The sequence below is a fragment of the Macrosteles quadrilineatus genome, unplaced genomic scaffold, assembly GCF_028750875.1.
Source record: "Macrosteles quadrilineatus isolate MER2022 unplaced genomic scaffold, UCM_ALF_1.0 Scaffold_1__1_contigs__length_201487025, whole genome shotgun sequence".
NCBI lineage: Eukaryota > Metazoa > Arthropoda > Insecta > Hemiptera > Cicadellidae > Macrosteles > Macrosteles quadrilineatus.
Window position 1 is genome coordinate 54,461,283 of NW_026542594.1, and position 22,791 is coordinate 54,484,073.

The window sequence follows — 22,791 nt, forward strand, 5'->3', positions numbered from 1 at the left end:
ATCAAAATACCATTGTTTCCAGATGATTATAACATCGAATTAAATACGATAAAGCACATTGCACGTTCTAATGGCTATGAGACAAAAATGATTGATAAACTTATAACTAAACAGCTGAATAAACAATCTTATGATAAAAATGAACCACTGAATGAAAAACCTAAATATATTCCCAATAAATACGGCCATAGACTACATAATTTATTCAGAAAAGAACTCAAAGCTTTCAACATAATTCCAGCTCCAAGAACCTCTAATAAAATTGACAACTTGCTGAAACCCAAATTACAACATAATGAAAATAAATTATAAAAAACTGGCGTTTATAGATTAAAATGCAAAGACTGTGATAAGTTTTACATAGGACAAACAGGCAGATCCTTCGCCAAAAGAGTCAAGGAACACAAACCCAATCCCCGAATAAATCCTCAAAAATCAAGCTACGCTCAACACAATATAGACGAAGAACATAGCACCGGAAATATTGAGAATAACATTGAAATAGTGGAAGTTTGCAGCAAAGGTTTTACTCTCGACACCCTAGAGGAATTTCATATTTATAAGGCCCTAAAACAGGAAAGCGACCGATGTATTAAATGAGAAACTAAATTACAGTTCCCACTTAATCTTTAATAAAATCATCAAGACTTCTCAAGTTCGTCAGACGAGTTCAACAGACACCCCCTGCAGCAGGACAAGTCCATGTCCCACAGGGGCGCACCGACGGGGGGGGACGAACGGGTCCGGTCCCCCCCCAGGAGCCTATAATATATACAATTAAATATATTTCAATTGAAAACGAAAAATAACAATAAAAGCAAAAGCGCTTCTCTTAACACCAAATGGGATGTTCGATACGACGTTCACGGTGGCCAGGACAGTACTGAGAATTCTCTGCCCCCTCCCTACCATTCGTAAACCGGTTAAACTACTTTCCTCACTCAAGGGCCACTGGCACCGCACGCGCACGGCGATTACCAACTGTCTCATCCAAGGTCACTGCCCCGTCCCCTCCGCGCTCCGCCATACACTCCCACTACTCAGTACTCACAACACAACCCCCCACCACCGTTTGGCCGTTCAGCCTCGTCTCGTCACTCCTCAGTTCTCCCTCACTCAGTACAGTCAGTTGTTTTGTCTTGACTTGCGATGTGAGCTTGAGCTTTTGTCAGTTATCAGGAGATTCATATTAGCAGTGATAGTGCCAATCAATCTATATATTCAGTGATAGTGGTGTTGCATAACGTTTAAGTTTTAAGTTAAGTTTAAGTTGCTGTGATTTAAGATGAGTGTAAATAAGAAGAAAAAGCTAGAACAATCTGGTTTAATACTGTCCTATATCAAAATTACAAAAAAAGAAGACGAATCCCAACCACAGCCATGTTGCAGTAAAAGTAAAACTGAATCAGAACCAAGTACGAATGTGAACACTAACGAAGCATTGAAGAAAGACGACCAGATGATTGTCGACATCCAACCAACTCTGCCAACGCCATGTCTGACGCCGACACCAATGCCAGAATTAGACGCATCCAGTCACCTTCCTCATGACATAGGCAATTTTATTGGAAAACAGGTAAGAATCATTATTTTACCCACAGACGTAAATTACTCCATACAGTTATTCTATTCTACTTTTATAAATATATTTCCACTCATCTTTCTTAATAATGATATTTCTCTTATTGGTGCAAGTATGACAGTCCAGTCCGCACATAGGGTGGGGAGTGGCAGGAAGGAGGTGGCGGGAGGGGGATACTAGCGGGAGCGGCCCTAGGAGGACGTATACTATAAGGAGGGGCTACGGTCGGGTTTTGTTGAAGCCAGCGCAGCCCGCCGCCGCCGTCGCGTCCCCTCGCCGCGCCGGCCACCGTACAGTTTTTACTGCCCTCAAGGCAAATCACAAATCATGATTGATAAGGTTACTGCATTCAATAATTCTTCAAGTAAAATAAATTAAATTATTTTGTTACACATTAAGCATTTGAAGAACGCGAGAACAATTAAGTTTTCACTTTTTACTTAATGTTTATTTGAATTTTCCTAGGTTAAAGCAACAAATTATGGCTACATATGGTATCAAAAGTTCACGAATTTAATGACCAAGAAAATGTGTTTTACTTTATAAGTTTTTAAAGTGAATACGAATTTGAATTTATTACAATTACACATTAATATGTTTTGCTTTACAGTATTGCCTTAATTTATTTTCATTTAATGTATTTTCAAAAATTATCTAACAAAAATATTAAGACAAAGTATTTGGTTTTAGGTTATTACTTATGAAGACAAACTGAAAATTCTAACAGAGGTATGGATACCAGATGAAAATTACGTCTTCCCAAGCTCAGAATTTGGAAAAAAGAAGTTAAAGTTTCAGCATAACTGGTTAAAAGCAAGAGACTGGCTAATTTATTCCAAGAAGTTAGATGGCGCATTTTGCAAATACTGCGTTGGGTTTGCACCAAGTGGAGCTGGTAAACAAGGTTTGCCATTAGGCAGATTTGTTAGAACTAAGTACTGCGATTGGCGCCATGCTCAAGAAGACTTTCGAAAACATGAGTTGACTGCATATCACGCTAATAGCAAATTGGACGCAGAAAGTTTCTCAGCAGTTCATAATAGGCAGAAACTGGATATTGTGTGTCAAATAGACAAATCTGTCAAACAACAGGTTGAAGAAAACCGACGCCTTTTGTCTCCAGTAATCAAGACGGTGATATTTTGTGGAAGGCAGGGATTGGCATTGCGAGGACACAGGGATGGAGGCCTGCTTGACATCGAAGGAGAACAAATGTTTACTGAGAATGAGGGCAATTTCCGAGCCCTTCTAAGGTTGAGAGTTGAGAGTGGAGATGATGCGTTAAAGCAGCACCTATTCACTGCAAAAAAAATGCTACATACACTAGCTGGAAAATACAAAATGAAATTATCTCAGCTTGTAATTACATTATTCTACGCAAACTTGTAGATAAAATAAATGATGCTAAATGTTTTTCTGTCATTGCAGACGAAACAGCAGACATTTCTAATATCGAACAGTTGTCTTTGTGCGCTAAATATGTGGACCAAGCAGACAATAATGTGAGAGAGGATTTCCTTCAATTTGTGCCACTATATGATCTGACGGGAAAGGGGATCGCCAATGTAATTTTGACAAAACTAAAAGATTTTGGAATTGATATCCAGTATATTCGTGGGCAAATGTTTGATGGAGCTTCAACTATGAGTGGTGTACATCAGGGTGTGCAACATTACATCAAAGAAGAAGTTCCAAATGCGCACTACGTCCACTGCAGCAGCCACTCTTTGAATTTGGCCATATCTGATGCTTGCGACTGCATGATGGTCAGAAATTGCTTAGGTACGGTGAATAAGGTCTACGATTTTTTCAATACCCCTAAGAGGCAAGCTGTGCTGAACAAGTTTTCTGAAAATCCCTCTAAGAAACTCAAGCAGCCTAGCCCTACTCGGTGGATTCAACGACATAACGCCGTAGACAATTTCGCTGAGAAGTATAATGAGGTAATCAAGTCGCTTGAAGAGATATCGACATGGAATGACAAGGACACAAGTGCAAATGCACATATTTTACTGTGTGCAGTTAGAAAATCTGAGTTCATTTTGTCCCTTGAAGTAATAAAAAAAATATTTTCATACAGTCTTCCTCTTACAAAATTTCTTGAGTCAGAAAGTATTGACCTTGCAGGCGCTGTGAACTACGCTCAAGACACTTGGGACCAAATAAAAGAAATAAGAGATAAGGCAGATGAGGAATTTTCAAATATCTATAGAAAGGTTCTTGACATTTGTGAACGGAATGACATCGAGATCTCTACTCCACGCCTATCCCAGAGGCAAATAGGGCGAGACAACATGCCCAATGATGGACCAGAGTCATATTATAAGAGAACACTGTTTATTCCTTTTATTGACCACTTTATTGCTCAGCTAAATGATAGATTTTTATCTCAAAAGGACATATTATCCTCATTCCAAGCACTTCTTAGTTGTGACAACGAAGAAATTCCCGAAGCAGCTGTTGACACTTTGTTTCAAGAATACTGCTCAGATCTTACCACATGTTCTTCGCAGCAACTGATGGGAGAACTCAAAGTATGGCGAAGAAGACTAAAACAAATTGATTCACAAAGAAGAGAAAACATTAAGTTGAATAAAAAAAAGAATAGAAAGATCAATGCTATAGAAGCTCTACAAGCGTGCGACAAAACAATGTACCCTTCTGTGCACAAGCTTCTACAAATTTTGGTATCTCTACCAGTAACTTCATGTACTGCTGAGCGATCATTTTCGACCTTGAAATATTTGAAATCATACTTAAGATACTCATCATCAGAAACTAGACTGAATGGTTTGGCGTTATTGTATGTGCATAAAGACATAACAGTTAGTAGTGAAGAGGTTTTAAACGAACTTGCAAAAAAACCACGCCGTCTCGACATCAAGATTTGAATAAAAACTTATTTTGATCTTCTACAGATAATCTGTATTTTGTAGCAATATGTTGGTTTCAGTTTAAATATATAATACATCACCTAAATTGAATTTGGTAATAAACAAATTATTTTACCCTGTTTCTTCCTGTACTGTATTGGTTGGTAATTGGTATTGTTATAACCTTTGATTATTGTATCGGCATTAAACTGACGAAAAGTCATAGTGTTCAACGTTCAACCAAAGACAATCCTATGTTTGTCTGTGGTTCATCTCAATCCACTCAAAGTTGTTATCCTTAGTTTATACTTTTATACCGTTCTTGGACGTAAGCAAATAAGAGCCAGAGACTAAGTTAAAGGTGGAGGAGGTTCACTTCCCCCTCAGTTTTTAGTACTGTAGTGCTAAAAAAATGCTGCATTGCAATTGTCAATTAATTGCAGCCGATGTTAGGACCAGTGTTTGTCGGAAACGTTAACTCAGTTTAAATTGAAAAATTCGTAATTTATTATTCCAGTAAAACTTGTTTTTAAATTACCCCCCAGACCCCCCGGTGTCCCCCCCCCCAAAGTCAAATCCTGGGTGCGCCACTGATGTCTCAAGGTACAAGGGTCGTCTTATCACCAACGCCGTCGCCCTCAGTGTTCTCCAGCCGGCTCCCGTGACGGTACAATAAAGTAAACACACCTATGTAGCCTACTTGTGATATTAGGAGTTTTACATTTTTTAGCAAATAATTCACCAACCACAATATAAAGTGTCTTCCTAGAATGTTCCAAATTGTTAGCTAGACAGCAAACAAAGGTAAATGAGAGGTTAAAATAATGACGGGCAGAAATAGTGAATACACATCCTACAAGTAAAATAATACAACAAAAAAAACTACCGTATGATACAATAAAAAAAACATAAAATTTAAAAAACAGTACATACGTTATAAATCCTCTTTTCTTTGAAGTCTCTTCCATGGTTAACTTTGCTTCGCCCAATAAGATTATCCCCAAGGAAGCTGTGCTCAAGCTTAAAAACAAGTTTGATCATTAGTTCATGAATGTCAACTTAAAGTATCTATATCTATAAAAGAGGAACTATGTATATATGTATGTACGTTATGGACTCCAAAACCGCTCGACAGATTGTAATGTTTATTCCGCTCATTCAAGTTTATTCCGCTTTACACCTTCAAACCAAATTTTATCAAAACCGGACATTATCATGTTCACGGTAGGCTATACAGGGTGTTTTTTTTAAAAACTTGCATCTTTATTTATGTAAAAACCGCAATAAATAGAAATATGCAGTTTGCGGGAATCATCTATAGACGTAGGGGCCCAATTTTTTTTAATTCAACGTTACATTCTCATTCCCCCCCCCCATTTCCCCCCATTTCCCCCCCTTCCCCCAACTTATTTTTTTTAAATAGCAAGGTACCCCTTGTGACATATCAAATAAAAGAGCATGAAAAAAGAAAATGTTTGATGAAAAAAAATTGAAAATCGGTTCATAAATTTGCAAGATATGTCCCTCCCCCCTCCCCGGAACTTAATTTTTTTTTAATCGCAAGGTACCCCTTGTGTCATATGAAATGAAAGAGCATGAAAAAAGAAAATTTTTGGTGAAATTTATTTTTCATTTGATTTGTCACAAGGGTTACCTTGCTATTAAAAAAAAATTAAGTTCCGGGTGGGGAGGGGGGGAATATCTCACAAGTTTATTGAACCGATTTTCAATCTTTGTTCATCAAACATTTTCTTTTTTCATGCTCTTTCATTTGATATGTCATAAGGGGTACCTTGCTATTTAAAAAAAATAAGTTGGGGGCAGGGGGGGGGGAAAGGGGGAGAATGTGAATGTAACATTGAATTCAAAAAAATTGTGCCCCCTACGTCAATAGATGATTCCCGCAAACTGAATATTTCTATCTATTGCGGTTTTTACATAAATAAAGATGCAAGTTTAAAAAAAAACACCCTGTAGGCTATATATAAATCTATAGGCTATATAAATAAATGTACATTCTAATATGTGTACAAACTGTTTAATTAAATATACATAAGATGTACATAAGTCTTATAATCTTATTAATCTTCTTAAAGTCTTATTAATGCAGACTCATAATACTATCCCTATAAAATTTACATAAATATAAATTTTAACAAATTGTGTTTTGGCCTCTAGGAACATCAAAATGAAAAAGTATATCGGTCCCGGCCCCAGGTCTTAACATGCCACCTACGGTAATAGCTACTTCCCTATAGGAAAATTCGCTAAAAGGAAGTTGAGGGAAAAATCAAGCTTCTGCAAAAAATAAATAATGTTCTGTGATTAGATCTCTGTGGTATAATGTCTATTGCCTATTAATTACGAGATAAAGTATATTATTTGGACGTGGAATATTAGCATAATGGTTGGAGAGATTTTGGAGATGGTAGTGTAGGGTACATTTACACGATGATTAGGATGTTTTAGCCCCATAGCCTATAGGGAATAAGCTATTAAAGCTATTACAGTAGCTCTCATGGTAAGACCAGGACCTAGACCCGGGAAGGATTTGCTTTTTTGTTTTGGCAAATCTGTTCATTTCACACACTGATCTTAAAAAGTTTTTCTTGAATTATTCTCCCAAGTGGAGGTGTTTAGGGATAATCTAAGTAAAACTACGACGAAAAACGAATTTAAACTACTAGGTGGCGTTCGCAAAGGCATCCACAAAATTGAGCGGAGTGATCAAGGGTTCATATTATATTGTTTTTGTCATACTGTAGTAAAACAGTCGTTTTTAATGCATGCGTTGCGGGTCTAAAGTAGCATTTTTACTCTTTAGGGAGTAAAAATCGTGTTTAGCCTCCATGCAGTAAAAATCAGCTGTTGTCAACTCAGTTGTAAATTACTATTATAAACCATTGCATGTATCGAAATATGTATCGATTCGTGCTTCGTAATAATTTTAACCTACAGTCTACAGTCTCTTCCTATAGTATTTTAGCATTGCAGATTCATTAATCCATTCCCACACTCAACACTGCTCACCTTTACTACTTCCTTCACCACCCCCTACGTCGTGGACCTGTTTCCCTCTCTTCCCAAGCATTTTAGAATTGTAGATACATTAATGTAATTGCCAAAGACAGTTCCCACACTCTGCACTGCAAGCCTTACTACTTCCTTCACCATTTCCTACGTCATAGACCTGTTTCCTTCCCTTCTCATAGCATTTACGTATTATATACATTTATCTAACTGCCCAACGGTTCCCCCACTCTGAACTGCCAGCCTTTACTACTTCCTTCACCACTTCCTACGTCGTGGGGCCTGTTTCCTTCCCTTCTCATGGCATTTTAGGATTGAAGATACTTTAATCTAACTGCCACAGATGGTTCTCACACTATGCTCATACTTTACTATTTCCTAAGCCACTTCCTACATCGTGGACCTGTTTTAATCACTTTCCATAGCATTTTAGTATTTTAGATACGTCAATATAATTGCCACAAACATTGCCAACACTCCGCACTGCTAGCCGTTACTACTTCTTTCACCATTTTCTAAGTCGTGGGCATGCTTCCATCCCCTTCTCATAGCATTTCAGTATTGCAGATACATTAATCTAACTGCTACAAACGGTTTCCAGTTCCCACACTCCACACTGCTCACCTTACTACTTCCTTCACCTCTTCTTACGTCGCGGACCTGTTTCCCTCTCTTCCTATAGAATTTTAAGATTGTAGATACTTTAATCTAATCGTCATAAACAGTTCCCACACTCCGGACAGCTCGCCTTGACTACTTCCTTCACCACTTCCTACATCTAGGACCTGTTTCCCTCCCTTCCCTTAGCATTATTGGATTGCAAATACCTTAATCTATTGGTCATAAGCATATCCCACACTCCGAACAACACGCCTTTACTACTTCCTTCACCACTTCCTACATCACCGACCTGATTCCCTCCCTTTCCATAGCATTTTAGGAATGCAGATATACCTTAATCTAATCGTCATAAACAGTTCCGACACTCCGGACAGCTCTCCTTTACTACTTCCTTCACCACTTCCTACGTCACGGACCTGTTTCCATCCCTTTCCAAGGCATTTTAGGATTGCAGATACCTTAATCTAATCGTCATAAACAGTTCCCACACTCCAAACAACTCGCTTTTACTACCTTAATCCGCACTTAGTCCGTGACGTAGGACCTCTTTCCCTCCCTTTCCATAGCATTTTAGGATTGCATATATACCTTAACCTAATCGTCATAAACAGTTCCCACACTCCGAACAACTCGCCTTTATTACTTCCTTCACCACTTCCTACGTCACGGACCTGTTTCCCTCCCTTTCATAGCATTTTAGGATTGCAGATACCTTAATATAATCGTCATAAACAGTTACCCCACACTCCGAAAAACTCGCCTTTACTACTTCCTTCATCACTTCCTACGTCACGAACCCGTTTTCCTCCCTTCCCTTAGCATTATTGGATTGCAAATACCTTAATCTATTGGTCATAAACAGATCCCATACTCCCAACAGCTCGCCTTTACTACTTCCTTCACCACTTCCTACGTCACGGACCTGTGTTCCTCCCTTCCCATAGCATTTTAGGATTGCAAATACCTTAATCTAATGGTCATACACGGATCCCATACCCCGAACAGCTCGCCTTTACTGCTTCCTTCACCACTTCCTACGTCGCGGACCTGTTTCCTTCCCTTCCAATAGAATTTTAGGAATGCAGATACCCTAATCTAATCTTCATAAACAGTTCCCACACTCCGGACAGCTCGCCTTGACTACTTCCTTCACCACTTCCTACGTCGCGGACCCGTTTTCCTCCCTTCCCATAGAATTTTAGGAATGCAGATACCCTAATCTAATCTTCATAAACAGTTCCCACACTCCGGACAGCTCGCCTTGACTACTTCATTCACCACTTCCTACGTCACGGACCCGTTTTCTTCCCTTCCCATAGAATTTTAGGAATGCAGATACTTAATTCTAATCGCCATAATCAGTTTTCACACTCCAGACTGCTCACCTTTACTACTTCCTTCACCACTTCTTACGTCACGGACCTCAAGCTAGTGTCGTCATTTGGTTATACTGTATTTATGATCCATACAGTTTCTGTTCTAATATCTGTGGATTAATGCTATCAACTATTTCTTTTCTACTGCATTCAAAAGTCAACAGCTGATCATATGTATTTGTTTATGTGTCAAATACTTCTTCCATAAGGATTACATTGAAACTTTGAGACCCAGTGGGGCGGATTCCTGAGAGACTTATTAAACGCCATATAGATGTTGGCACTCGCCGATATGGTCTTTATCACCTTGCAAAATTTGAAAACGATTGATTCAGCCGTCTAGGAGGAGTTTGCGTATTACGAAATGCATAAGAGTCGACGTATAAGAGCTTCGCTCGCTCCGCTCAATAAAATAATCAAATGTATTTCTCATTAATGTTTTCATGACAAGGAACAATATTGGACAACAAAACAGACAGCTGATAGTAAAAACAACATTCATATCATCTGTATGACTATTACAAATAAATAGAAAAGGCAGGCATTTTCAACAGTTTTAAGTAAATTTCTTTGACTTAGGGCCTACTTTATTTTTAAAACTTTTCTCTGACTTTCAGCCTTTTTTTTAACTTTCCCTGACATTACCTGATCCTATACCTGTTTCCCTGACTTTCCCTGATCTTCCCTGAGTTCCCAGGTCCGTGGGAACCCTGATATATGTATGTGTGTGTGTGTGTGAGTCTGTTAGCGCAATAATTCGAGCAAAAATTATCCGATTTTGATTAAATTTGGTACAAACGTGTACTAAACCTCTGAGACGTTTCTTCGAATGAGTTCGGGACCCAGCATGATCGGACTATGGGAACAGGGGTTTTATGGGGGGTTTTGTAGGGTAAAAACTGGTTTCTCCCATTTTTGACCCTAAAAACACAAAATTTCACTATTTCTTTCCTAACCATTTTGTAGAGCTAAAAAAATTTAAAAAATTGTATATCGAAGCGTTGTTTTATGCCTAAGTTTAACGATGTTATCTTTAGTTAAGTCAAGTCAAATTGGTTGAATTGTGATAATAGAAACAGAAGCAAGAACCTAAGTTATCGATCCTTGAACTCTATTTGGGCCTAACTAAACAGTTTTACAATAAAACATTAATTTTTTTTAAGTCATTAGGTTCTGAACTTAGATAAATTTACATAATCATTAAAGACACCTATCTATTATTATATACGCCAACACAAAATTTGTCCTCTGAACTCCTCTGCCATTTCTTAACCGATTTTGTCCATTGACGTCTCATTGGAAATAGCGTGTCACATAGTTTTGCAAACTGACCTTAAATTTTTGAAAAAGTCCCTAGGGCTTTGCCCCGGTGGCTTTTAAACTTCCCATGTTATCCTTATGAAGAACATAATTGTTTACATTATGATCAGCTGGACAATTTAATTGCTGTTAATATAAGTTGCAATTCAAGGAAATTAAATTCCTACTAAAATTAAATTTTACTGACCTGGTTGAAATTAATAATATTCACTCTTTGAATTTGGGTTTGAGTACATATTACAATGGAAAAAAGTTAAAAAGCCTGGACAATTTGATCCAAACAAAAACATTGTATTGACACAGTACTGTATTTCTTGACAATCATTGTAAGAGAGTGAAAATTTAAAAACGTACGTTTTCATGTCCCTGGCCTTTTACTTCGTAGATACTGGATTTGTAGGCTAGTTTATTATTATGTGTTTTTATATTTTTTGGGAAGGGAGCAACATGTTACACACATTTATTTAGTTTTAAATAGGTTCTAGGTATTTTTTTCGTATTTTTAAAGTCTCGAAATTCACGACCATGACGTGTCCCTAGGGTACATTTTCCAACATTCACACTGTTTTTATACTAATTATTCATGCCGAAATATATAAAGCCATATTTTTATGTCATCAATGGTTATTAAACTTACAAAAAAGGAGCATATTATAATTTTATTGTCATTGCAAACTGACTACCATGACAAAATAAGTCTGTCCCTCGATTTGGCGTCACGACCATTTGGGAAAAATTTTCAACTTTGGAGCACGATAGTGGCAAGCCTGGCGTTGATGGAGTCAGTTGGTTTTAGAGACTAGTTCGGGATGTACGTCAGGATTGTAGTGCCGGTCGTTTCGAGTTGAAAGGAGGAATTACAAGATTAATAAAGGAAAGATTGTGTTTTTTGTAATTTTGGTGTGTCCATGACCGTACGTAGTCATTCGATGAAGTAGACATTGTGTTAATTTTTGTTTATAAGATATTTCAATTGCTAGATTAACCTAGAAGTCCACTTTGTATCCTCGAACATGAGGTGCAGGGTTACCACCAGAACAGAGCCAAATAACACGTAATTTCACGACCAAAGTTTCACGACCATCGCGGGTTTTTTCACGACCAATCCAGCCTTATGGATTATAGTGTGTTTGGTCATGACAATAACTTTAATCAGGGTGTCTACTATATTCTGGATAAAAAATTCATGGACAATTCCCGTACATTTAAGGACACTTTGCCGTAACCTTTGTCGGTGTCATTAGGCCTACCGAATAATTTTCCTGATTTGTCAAACTTTATTAATCTTGTTATTCACTGTAGTTGTACCAGAGAGAAGAGTAAATAATAATAGATAAGAGTTAAAAATTACAAAATAGAAATTTATTGAAAGTAAACAAACATAGGCCTACCTATACTTTAGGTAAAGCTTTTATAGTGTAACAGAGAAACGCAACCATTGTCTCCTGCGATAGCGACAAATATCTCCATCAGTCACGTAAACTTCATAACATAGCTTATCCGATCCAGGCCGATTAATTTGGCATGATTCGCCCTGGCACAACGTTAGGTTCTCGAATACTTTTGAAAAAAAAATCTTTAATGCATATTGTTACTCAATTCTTAGTAAAAAATCAAGGTATGGTAAGCGGCTATTAATAAGCAATAAGCACAGAGTAAGATTATTGTATTTTCATTTGCAAAGTTAATATCGACACATAGCAATCATTAGTTGTTTATCTTAGGCTCAATTACATTTTCTTAATATATTTTACAGCTCTTTCAAGAATCAAAATACCCAGGCCTAGACCTAATTATTTAGGAGGGCATATATAAACTGAGTAACAAACAATGAGGTTATAATAGCATCAAAGTCACTATCATAATTGTAGTTCATAAGATTTTGATTGCTTAAAGCATACAACTCAATAAATAAATATATGGGAAACAAAAAACATTGAAACCTGAATAGCCAACAATATAAGACAAAGATACAGAAAATGCAATGACATAATTTGAAACCAAGCAGGCCTACATAGTGATAAAACATTAATGCAAACAACAATTGTGGTTTTGTCAATTGAAAGATAAAATATCCATAAAAAAGGGTTTAACTTACAAAATAAGACTGTAGATTATTTAAATGTTTAATATGAAACCATAAACAGTTTTATGGCACTAGGCACTGGCCGCGGCAAATTGATCTTCAAGCCAAAGTACAAGTAAGAAGTGAAATTTAACAGCCATTAAAAAGCTATTATTTTCACGATAAAATAGGTTTGAGATCTAATAATAATTACCCTAGTAATAAAAAAAAGAAGTTGTAAAGGAATAAAAGTGATACAACTTTTATGAGCTAGCTGCTGAGTCAACAGTTCTTGGAAGTACTTGACTTGACACTTGATTGTGGTGATAAAATATTAATGGGTTTGAGATTGTTAATGGGATTTTTATTGCATAATTACTCTAGTAATAAATTATGAAAATGTAAACAAACATCTGATAAACCTTTTATGTGCTCCTAACCAACTAGCGACCAATAAAATTATGGCCTATTAAAAATTTAAGGACATAGTCTGGCATTTAAGGACAATTCCCGTACATTTCATGGCCAGTAAAAATTTAAGTACAATTCCCGGTTTCCCTGGATTTCCCGGTTGGTAGACACCCTGTTTAATATAATTGTAAATTGAACAGTTTAGTTCAATTGAAACACATATTTTTATTATAACTAACAGTAGCCTATAATTGAAGGATTGTTTAGAAAGATTTAGATTATTTCAGACAATTCACGACCTTGTCCCTGACCATCACAATTATGATTTCTATCATAAAAATTTCAAAAATTAAAATATCGTCATATTTCAATGTTTTAAACACAAGAGAAGCACACCTATATACAAACATAACGATTTTTCGGGTCTCAGGTAAGTTGTTTCGGAGTTATACAAACTTAAAAAGATTTTCTTGGCTTTTTTTCAATTTTTTGTTTTTTTTATTTTTTTCTAGAAAGACCAAATATACGAAAAGCTCAGTGACCTTTTTATTGTATAATGGTCATAAAAGTAAATTAGTTTATAGCAAAACATAGTTATAAAAATAATATTAACTATTTTTAATATTTATTTAAACGTCCGTTATGGTCGTGACAGGATTTTGTGTTTTTCCACTAAAGATGCTCTTTTAAAAAAAAAACTACCAAAGATATTGCGTTACCATGGACATTTTATGAAACTTCAAATGTTAAGGAAATAAAAAAACTAATAAAAGTTTTGAAAAAAGGGGGAAAAATTTTGCAAAGTGCTTTTCCTGAAAACGTATGTTTTTAAATTTTTACTAAAGAACCAATTTGCAAACTATGGAAACATAAAAAGTGATAGAACACCACCAAGTAGCCTAGATAAGAAGAAATAGAGATCATGTTTTTTTTTTGGAATTTATTATTGTTATTAGCCTATATAATGAAGAACACCTACAAGATGAAGATTCCTACAAACGATGAACGAAGATGTTAGCCAAAGTGCTACAATTTTTAAAAGGAAACATGGACTTAACTTTGTAATCATTGCAGGAAAGCCCTCTAAGGCTAAATAAATCTGGCATGTCAAGGACATTTATTCTGTTTCCATGAAGGTCAAGTGATTTTAGAAGGATAGCCTATGACTGGTATCCAAAAAACACCATGCATGATGCATGATTGCATGATTTTTAACCCTAGCAGTGGCCAATGTTAGAAGTGGGGAATGGCCAACCCATTTTGGCGATTTTGCAGACCTTTTTTTGAAAATTCGTAAAAATTCAACCGTACAAGTAAACCTAGCCAACCTCATATTCATTTTGTTCGGAAAGAACAGGAGAATCTAGAAATAGTAATATTATAATGATTTAGACAGTGTATTTTATCGGTAAAGTGAAAAAAATAAAAAAATCTGAATTTTTTTTTTTGAAATTTCAAAAGCGGCCTAGGTATTTTTTTTCTACGGATTTTTTTATGGGAAATTCATTATATACATTTTGTAGACAATCTAATTCCCTACATAGAAATATATAACATGTTAGGAAAATATTTTTTTTTTAAGTTTTTGGGGCGAAATATAATGACAAACGGAGAACCGAAAAAATTGACAACCGTACAGTGTTAGTTTATGTTATAAAACGTTCTATAATACATGTGTATACTAATAATGATATATACATGTTTGTAAAGCTAATGAAGTAAGGAATCAAAAAAAGTCATAAAGTTTATGGTAAAAATAATTTTTTACCTATAAACATACGTATATATAATAATGTTTTTATATTTTAGCGATTTCTCGAAAAAAAAAATTCACAGTATTTAGTATACAACTTTTGTACCAAATTTTTTTACTTCAAACCAACATAATAATCTTGTAGTGTATTCAATTACCTACATAAAAATGTATAACATGTTAGAAATATTTTTTTTTTTGTAGGTACGTAATAGGAACATAATAATACAATAACCGCAAAACCGCAAATAAGTGTAAACTATAGCCTACAGTGTTTGCTTGTGCTGTGAAACATTATGTAGGCTGATGATATGTAGCCTACATATTTGTAAAGCTAATGAAGTAAGGAATCCAAAAAAGTCATAAGTATGATGGTAAAAAGTTATTTTCACCTATGATTATGTGTCAATTTGAGAACGTTTTGAATTTTTTGCGCATTTCGAGAAAATGGAGTGTACAGTATTTAGTATTACTTTTGTACCAAATTTTTTACCCCCAAACCAATATAAACATCTTGTAGTGTGTCTATTTACCTTTATAAAAATGTATAACACCTTGGGTATATAATTTTTTTTTTATGTGTTATGTAGAAAAATAAAAATTGTCGCAAACTTGGCAAATATGTAAAAAGTCTTATTTTTCATTGAGAGCTCTGTAATTTTTATAAACATCAATAATGCCATATTATATCTATATATTACCACTACAGGTATTTATAAACAATAAAATATATAAATTTACATATAAACAGGGTAGTGGCATATTATATAAGAGATAACGTGCGATAGTTGGTCCGGTAACGATGTCGGAAAAATTACAAAATTTTTATTTTATATTTTATTAGGCCTACTCAATAATAAAATAGGCCTACATCTTACATTACAATTGTAAAAGTAATACAAAAATAAATATAGTAACTCACCCCCTACCCTCAATGTCCCTGTGTCTTCACCCTCCCCTCGATGTCCCCCGTGTCGTCGACTCTAGTTCTTCCGCCCGCGACGACGTTCCAAGACGCAAGGAATGTTCTTGCACATCTGGAACTTGCAGACGCCGTGAACTCCATTCTGGCATATGGTGCAGTATAGTGACCCCCGTTGTGTGTTGTTTTGTCCTTGACTCTTGCACACAATACACATGCGCCTTCCATGGTTAGGCAGCGGAACGATGTTGTGGTTGTAGTTGTGCTGTGCAGGGTTGTCTCCAGCTGGACCGACAGTGGGCGGAAGGGGGAGAGGCACACCGGAGGTTGACAGTTGATCAATTACACTGGTATTAAATTTTGACCTGGGCATAGGATTGTCATGCTGAGCCGCATACAAAATGTATGCGTTCAGTAGAGCCATATCAATGAAATTGTAAACGATCTTCCTCCAGTATTTAGATGAAGTTCGAGTGCAGGACAAGTGGTAAACACTTTTGTCTTTCGAATCCACTCCACCCATAAACTCGTTGTACACCTTGATTGTCACTGGTTTTACCGAGACGCGATTAGTTCCTCGACTGGTAACTTCGACGTCTTGGGCATGCATACAATTTGATATTAGGTGAACCGGTTTCCTGGTTTCACGCTCTTTGAACTTCACAAGGAGGACTGATGCCGAACCATCAAACCTTCTTCTAAAGTACAAAGTCTCACCAACTTGTAGCACTGTATCCAAGGCGACTTTCGAAAGATCCTTAGACCGCTTGTTGACCGTTCCTGTCAAAAAGGTGTTTCTCTGGCTCAACCAGCGGGCTAAGTTGATCTTTGTGTAGAAGTTATCAGTGAACAAATGATAACCTTTGTCCAGTAAACCAACTTTCCCCATCAGGTACGCAACAACTTTCTGAGTGAAGGGATCAGAACTAGCAGACAAAAAGTATTTACCAGAGTACAACACAGACTGAAGGACGTAACCCGTCTTGGAATCACACAACTCAAACTTTTTAATGCCAAACCGTGAGTGGCGTTTGTTTGGCATGTATTGTATGAAAGTGGTACGGTTTTTCATACCCACCATACTTTCATCAATACATACATTCTGACTTGGGATGAAATAAGTTTTAAAACTTCCATTCATCATTTGGAGGAAATCGCGAATCTTCACCCAAGGATCATATCCTACATGACCCTGGGGTGGAGAAACGCGAGATGACAAATGAAACATGGATGTTATCAATTGAAATCTACGAAGAGTCATGGTTTGGCAGAAAAACTCAATATGAAGTGTACGGTCTTTACTCCAATAGTCGGTGAGATTCTTCCGACGGGTTATTCCCATAGCCAACAAAAGCGCTAAGTACTTCTTCATCTCATCCACTGTGACGTCCACCCATCTACGAAAACGGGATTGCGGGGACAACAATCCAGTTCTTCGGAGATGGTTGATTTTCCTGTGGGCATACAAGTTTGTCTCATTGACAAACATGTCCCACATGGCCCCAGTGAAGAAGAGGAAGAAGTAGTGCAAAGGGTTATTTGACACTACACAAGTTGGTCCAGGGTTATCTACAGTGAATTTTGAGCTTACGTCCACTGCCGGCTCAGGCGGATAAACCCTCACCCACGGCGCTTCTGTCGGCAGCTCTTGCCGCGGCAGTCCTCCCTGCGGAGCTCGTTCTGGTGCCGGTTGAGGGTCTTCAAGTGGAGGGGCGGCTGCCCTGGGGACTTTGGGAGGTGGGCCTGTGCCGACTTCACAAAGAGCCGTCTCATCTGTGATGTGAAGCGGTTGAGACGGCCTTTTCCTAGGGGGCCTAGACTCTGCGTTGGTAGGCCTAGGGTCAAGTGGGGGGGGAGGTGACTCAGGGAGTGCATCTACCCCGAACAGGCCAGATATGTCCTCCCTGTCAGTAGTCTCGAGGTCGTCCAAGTCTGGCGCATACTCCTCACCACTGCCCGATGAGTAGTCGTACAGGTCTTCCAAATCACTTTCTTCCTGCACCATAGAAGATATTGCATGGTAGAGTTCATGCCTATTCGGCCGAAGATTGTCACGGAGGGGAGGTGGCCTCTCTGACGGGAGGGTAACCGGGGCACTTTTTTTATTCAAGATTTTAGCCCTGTAGGCCTCATACACGACCTCTCTACTTGGCCCTGCGACCTGGCCATCATTAGCATGAAACACTGGGGGGGGGGGGGGGGTGGTGGTTTAGTAGGTGGGGGATTGGACTGGATCACTGGGGGCGGGGCTGGAAGTTCAGGATCAGGACTAGGAGGGGTGATAGGCCTAGGCCTACAAGGAGGGTCATCAACATCCTCATCATCGTCACTAAAAGGATAGATGTCACAACAGGGCGAACTAAGATCCGTCTCGAAAAGTAGTCGCTGGATATCAGAATCATCGTTGTTAGACATGATGCTAAAAAATAATACCTTTTATGAACACTATTTCACACAATTCAGTAATATTTATGCATAATAAAATGCATGAAGATTACTGTTATAGACACACAAACACTTCACTAACACTAACACTACGAACTAATAACGTATTTAGTAATAAATCGCGGATAACATGCGAGCGAACACTCACCGGCAAATACACACAATGGCGACAGACTGTCTGATCCTGATCAGTCTCGTCTGTAGTAGTAATGACTCACTTCCGTCGTCTTCATGTGAGCAGACGGATATAGCCCCGAGCGCAGGGCTGCCAATCTCTAAATCTAAATTTCTTCCTCTTCAAAATGATATACTATATGACTAGTAACAATAACTTTCACTGTATATAATTCGTATTTTCCATACCGCCACCAAACGACTGTTGGCCATTTGTTAGAAATTTCGAAAACAGCTGTTTTCATAAAATCGTACCGATTGTGCAATCAATATTTATTTATAAATATCACTACCATAATGAAGAACAAATCAATGTCTATCCAGTGGTACCAACCGCAACATCCTAAGACGAAAATTACCCGAGCAGGGTAATGCCAAACAAGACGTGTTTTGCCAGTTCCCAAGTGTCGGCTGCAAAAGTCGTACCGCGCCAAAATTTCATTTGATTTCTAATCGTCGTGACATTGTTATATACCTGCTACAGGGTTTGTTTATGTAATAAAATGAAAGTTCAGAATGTGATCTTTCGAATGGTATATATATTATTCTAATCTGAGTTGATTGTAAGTGTTTTTTTTACCGTTAAAAAAATTTCGGCCCATACCGTAACCAGACGACTTTGGCCATTCTAAGCATCAACGTCATACCGTAACCAGACGACGGTTGGCCACTGCTAGGGTTAATTATTATTCACAGTTGTTAAGGGTAACAAAAAAATATAATGAACATAAAAGTATAATATTTAATTAAGTAAATATATGTAATTAACGTTATAAAAGAATGGCAATTGAACAAATAAAATTGTGACGAACTGGTTTATGCAGGATGTCCTTAAGGTAGGCCTAATTTGAAAAAATTTTATCCTTATAAAAAAATGACTGAAATTTGTTATCTTAGTGCTGGCTACAAGGCATTGGCTAAACATGGACAACCTTATGCGGATATAAGTCAGGAAATGTGTTGTGTAGGAAACACTAAAAAACAATATCAGCTTATGAAATATATGATAAAATGTTGATTACATCGAACTGTTGTATAGAAGTAAGTACATCGTGAGTATTTCCATGAGTTACACACCAGTAATCTTTGAGTTGACTCTTTTAAACTCGTAAATATGACTGTTTTGAAATAACTTCTGTAATACTTTGCAATTGCTCGAATTCAAGCAACATGTATATACCACTAATTAAGATAGTTTTTTTTTAAATTCATGTGATTGGGGACTGACATTTAAAACGTTTATAGCTATCTTACAGTTAGAGAGTTTGTTAAAGCTATGGGTAACTTACCTTTGATCTAAGGGATTTTTGGGTAATCAACTTGTTAAAATTCAGCAGCCACGTTAAATCCTTGTACTGGGCTCTCATATCTGAAAAATAGGCCTATCAGCATACTGTAACACAAGGTTATGGAAATTCATTTGAGCTAACAAACTATTTTTAGTTAAGTTAAGTTAAATGGATGGCGATATAAGTTGTAACTTAGGCCTACTTTAACTAAATTTGTTACTTAACCTCTCTATAAATGGCCAAGATCTAAAAAAATTGAAACCTCTCCCTTTATATAGCCAATGTCTAGGCGTCAATCCTAAAAAAAATTAAATGTACCTATCAACTATCATGACAATAGTGAAATTCAAGTTCTGTATACAAGTTACAACCCAAGACAGTGCAGCATGAAGTTGTGTTGTGAAGACAAACTAACAGATCAGCTTCAAAATGATACATGTAAGTTAACATAAAAAAATACCTAAGCTTAGGCCTACTAACTTATAGGTATCATATTAAGTTAATTAAACTCAATGCCTGTGATTTGCTTGTTACAAAAAGTCTATACTAGCTATAAGTTAGGCCTAGTCACACCAGTTAAGACAAGCCCGCGGTTTTCATGTGACACGCTATAGAACCGAGATATTTGCGCCCCTCCCACACTTCCTTGTGGGGAAATTCTTCTCTTCCTTGCGCTCCAACAGAAGTAGGCCTAAGAAACTTAAAACCTATTCCACCCCTGGACCTAGTCCTAGGCCCATTTTACTTTAGCGGCCCTGAGTTATAAATTGATATTTAAAGGCCTACAGGTACTTTGGTAAAAATTCAGTTTCCACAACTCACCTAAAACGCACTTCCTTTTTTATCCCTACTTTAACCCCCCCCCCCCCCCAAGACACTGGTTCAACAAGTGGCATGTCTTGGTTACCTATATGTAGGTTAAATGCAGATATACTTACTTGAATCTCCTAGGAATAGAATATGTCTGTTCCTTAGAAGACTCTTCGCATCCGAATGCATGAATACGTCAGCCATAATATTTAGCTAAGAAATCTCAATAAGTTAGAGCATAGATGGTAGCCTACGGCCTAAAGTCCAGAATGAGATGTGCTTTTCATTTTCACAATTAAAGATTCAGTAGCCTTACAGAACAAAAACTGAAATATTTTTCATAGGGTCTATGTTAAAAAAATTTACTAAGTTACTGGATTTGTAAAAATATTTGATAAACAATCAAACGAATTAACCGGTCCAGATATCAAACTTCCAAACGACGTGTTAAATTACAAGGACCTGTTTTAGTATCAATAAAGTATTTAGCTACTATTTGAGGATTTGAAACTTGAAAGATCGAAAAAATACTATGTTTCAACTGGTTTCAACCATCTTATCTGTCCAATCAGATTACACCAGTAAGCTGAAGTGGGAGTTGCCGACTGATGGCCACTGACAGACCATGGGAAAAGTAGATTGAAAGAGTAGCGTCACAGATCACGGCCGCCTTTAACGCCAGGCCGCGGCCTTCGAAGTGGCAACGTTGCAAGGGGGACAGCTCACTTACTCTACAGATCATAGACTATACGAGCCTTTTAAATAATATTGAAGGTTCACTTGCACTACAGGCTCGTATACTATACGAGCCTATCGAAAATAAAAAATAAATTAAGAGGGTTCACTTACTCTACGAATCATTGTGCCTATGAGCCTCGTGTATTATATTTAAAAATACAGTAGGAAGGTTCGCTTACTCTACAGATCATAGTGACTATGAGCCAAGCTTACGAATTATTTGATAATTCAGGAATCGGCTCGTATAGTATACGACCCAAAATAATGAATAATATAAATTATAGGAATAGGCTCGTATACTATACGAGCCTGCAGAAAAATATTAGATGGCTCACTTACTCTACAGTTCATTGGCACTATGATCCGTAGAGTAAGTGAACCCTCTTCAAAATATTAGATGGCTCACTTACTCTACGGCTCATTTAGCTACTCGTTGCGCGGTTTGCGTTCGTGAAACTTTAGGCGCTATGCCCGGATTCGACTGCTGCGACTGCCTACATAAGTGTATTGCATCACCTCAATTATTTATTAAAACGAAATAAATATGTATGCACAAGTAAATTTATTACATTTTTGGACTGAATACTTTAAAAATGGAGGGAGCATGACTTTTATGTTTAATTAAATTAAACGTTATAGAATAAAACATATTTTGACTAATATCAGGTTATATAATACACACTTGTATGATCCAGATACAGAGCTACAGACAAAACCTGTGGTCTGATTTAGATTAAATTCTGTATCTGGATTTATCCACGAGTCACTAATTTTTTAAGCACGGGTTGAGAAATAATGGCAAAAATTTATAAAAACAGTTCACCAGTTTAGAATATTTCTCAGTTACTGTGAGTTGCAAAAAAAGTGTATACAGAAGCATTTGTGTACATAGAAAATATAGAGGACTAGATGTATACAGAAGATATATTAAAATACAATACGCACACAACTATCAACGTTTACATATGTAAAATTAATGAATTTGTTGTATTGAGTATTTTTAACATTATGACGAAGCCTTAACAAAACATATTTTTTTAAGGAGTTCTAGGGTGTTAAACTATATTGTATTTATCTTTTGTGGAAGATTATCTGTCCACGATTTATGATTGCTAACAATTTAATACAAAGATTTAAGTCTCTGTACGTGAAGACTAAAAACACGAAACAAACTTTAAAGTGATAGAAAAGATTTGATCAGGAGCTGGCGTTTGATACCTTTTGGGAATAAATATAGCCTCTACTTCAAAGGTATACATGGTGAGGTAGCCTCTGGAGGACCATCTTCAGGTTAACAAAAACGTCAATAGGTCATCTAACCAATTTGGTTAGATGACCTATTGACGTTTTCTGAAGATGGACTTATTTTCAAGTCCGAAACT

General features: G+C 37.0%; 1 protein-coding gene across 1 annotated transcript in view; it reads right to left on the minus strand.

Moving 5' to 3' along the window:
- The window catches only part of LOC128983096 (PC-esterase domain-containing protein 1A-like), a 124,780-nt gene extending 103,562 nt beyond the window's left edge, over nt 1-21,218 (minus strand). The window contains exons 1-3 of the mRNA XM_054402257.1: nt 20,800-21,218; nt 19,862-19,941; nt 5,389-5,475 (exon numbers count right to left, since the gene is read on the minus strand). Coding sequence (XP_054258232.1) covers nt 5,389-5,475; nt 19,862-19,941; nt 20,800-20,875 — 243 coding nt within the window. The 5' untranslated portion in view covers nt 20,876-21,218. The remainder of the gene's footprint in view (nt 1-5,388; nt 5,476-19,861; nt 19,942-20,799) is intronic.
- Nucleotides 21,219-22,791: the final 1,573 nt, after the last annotated feature.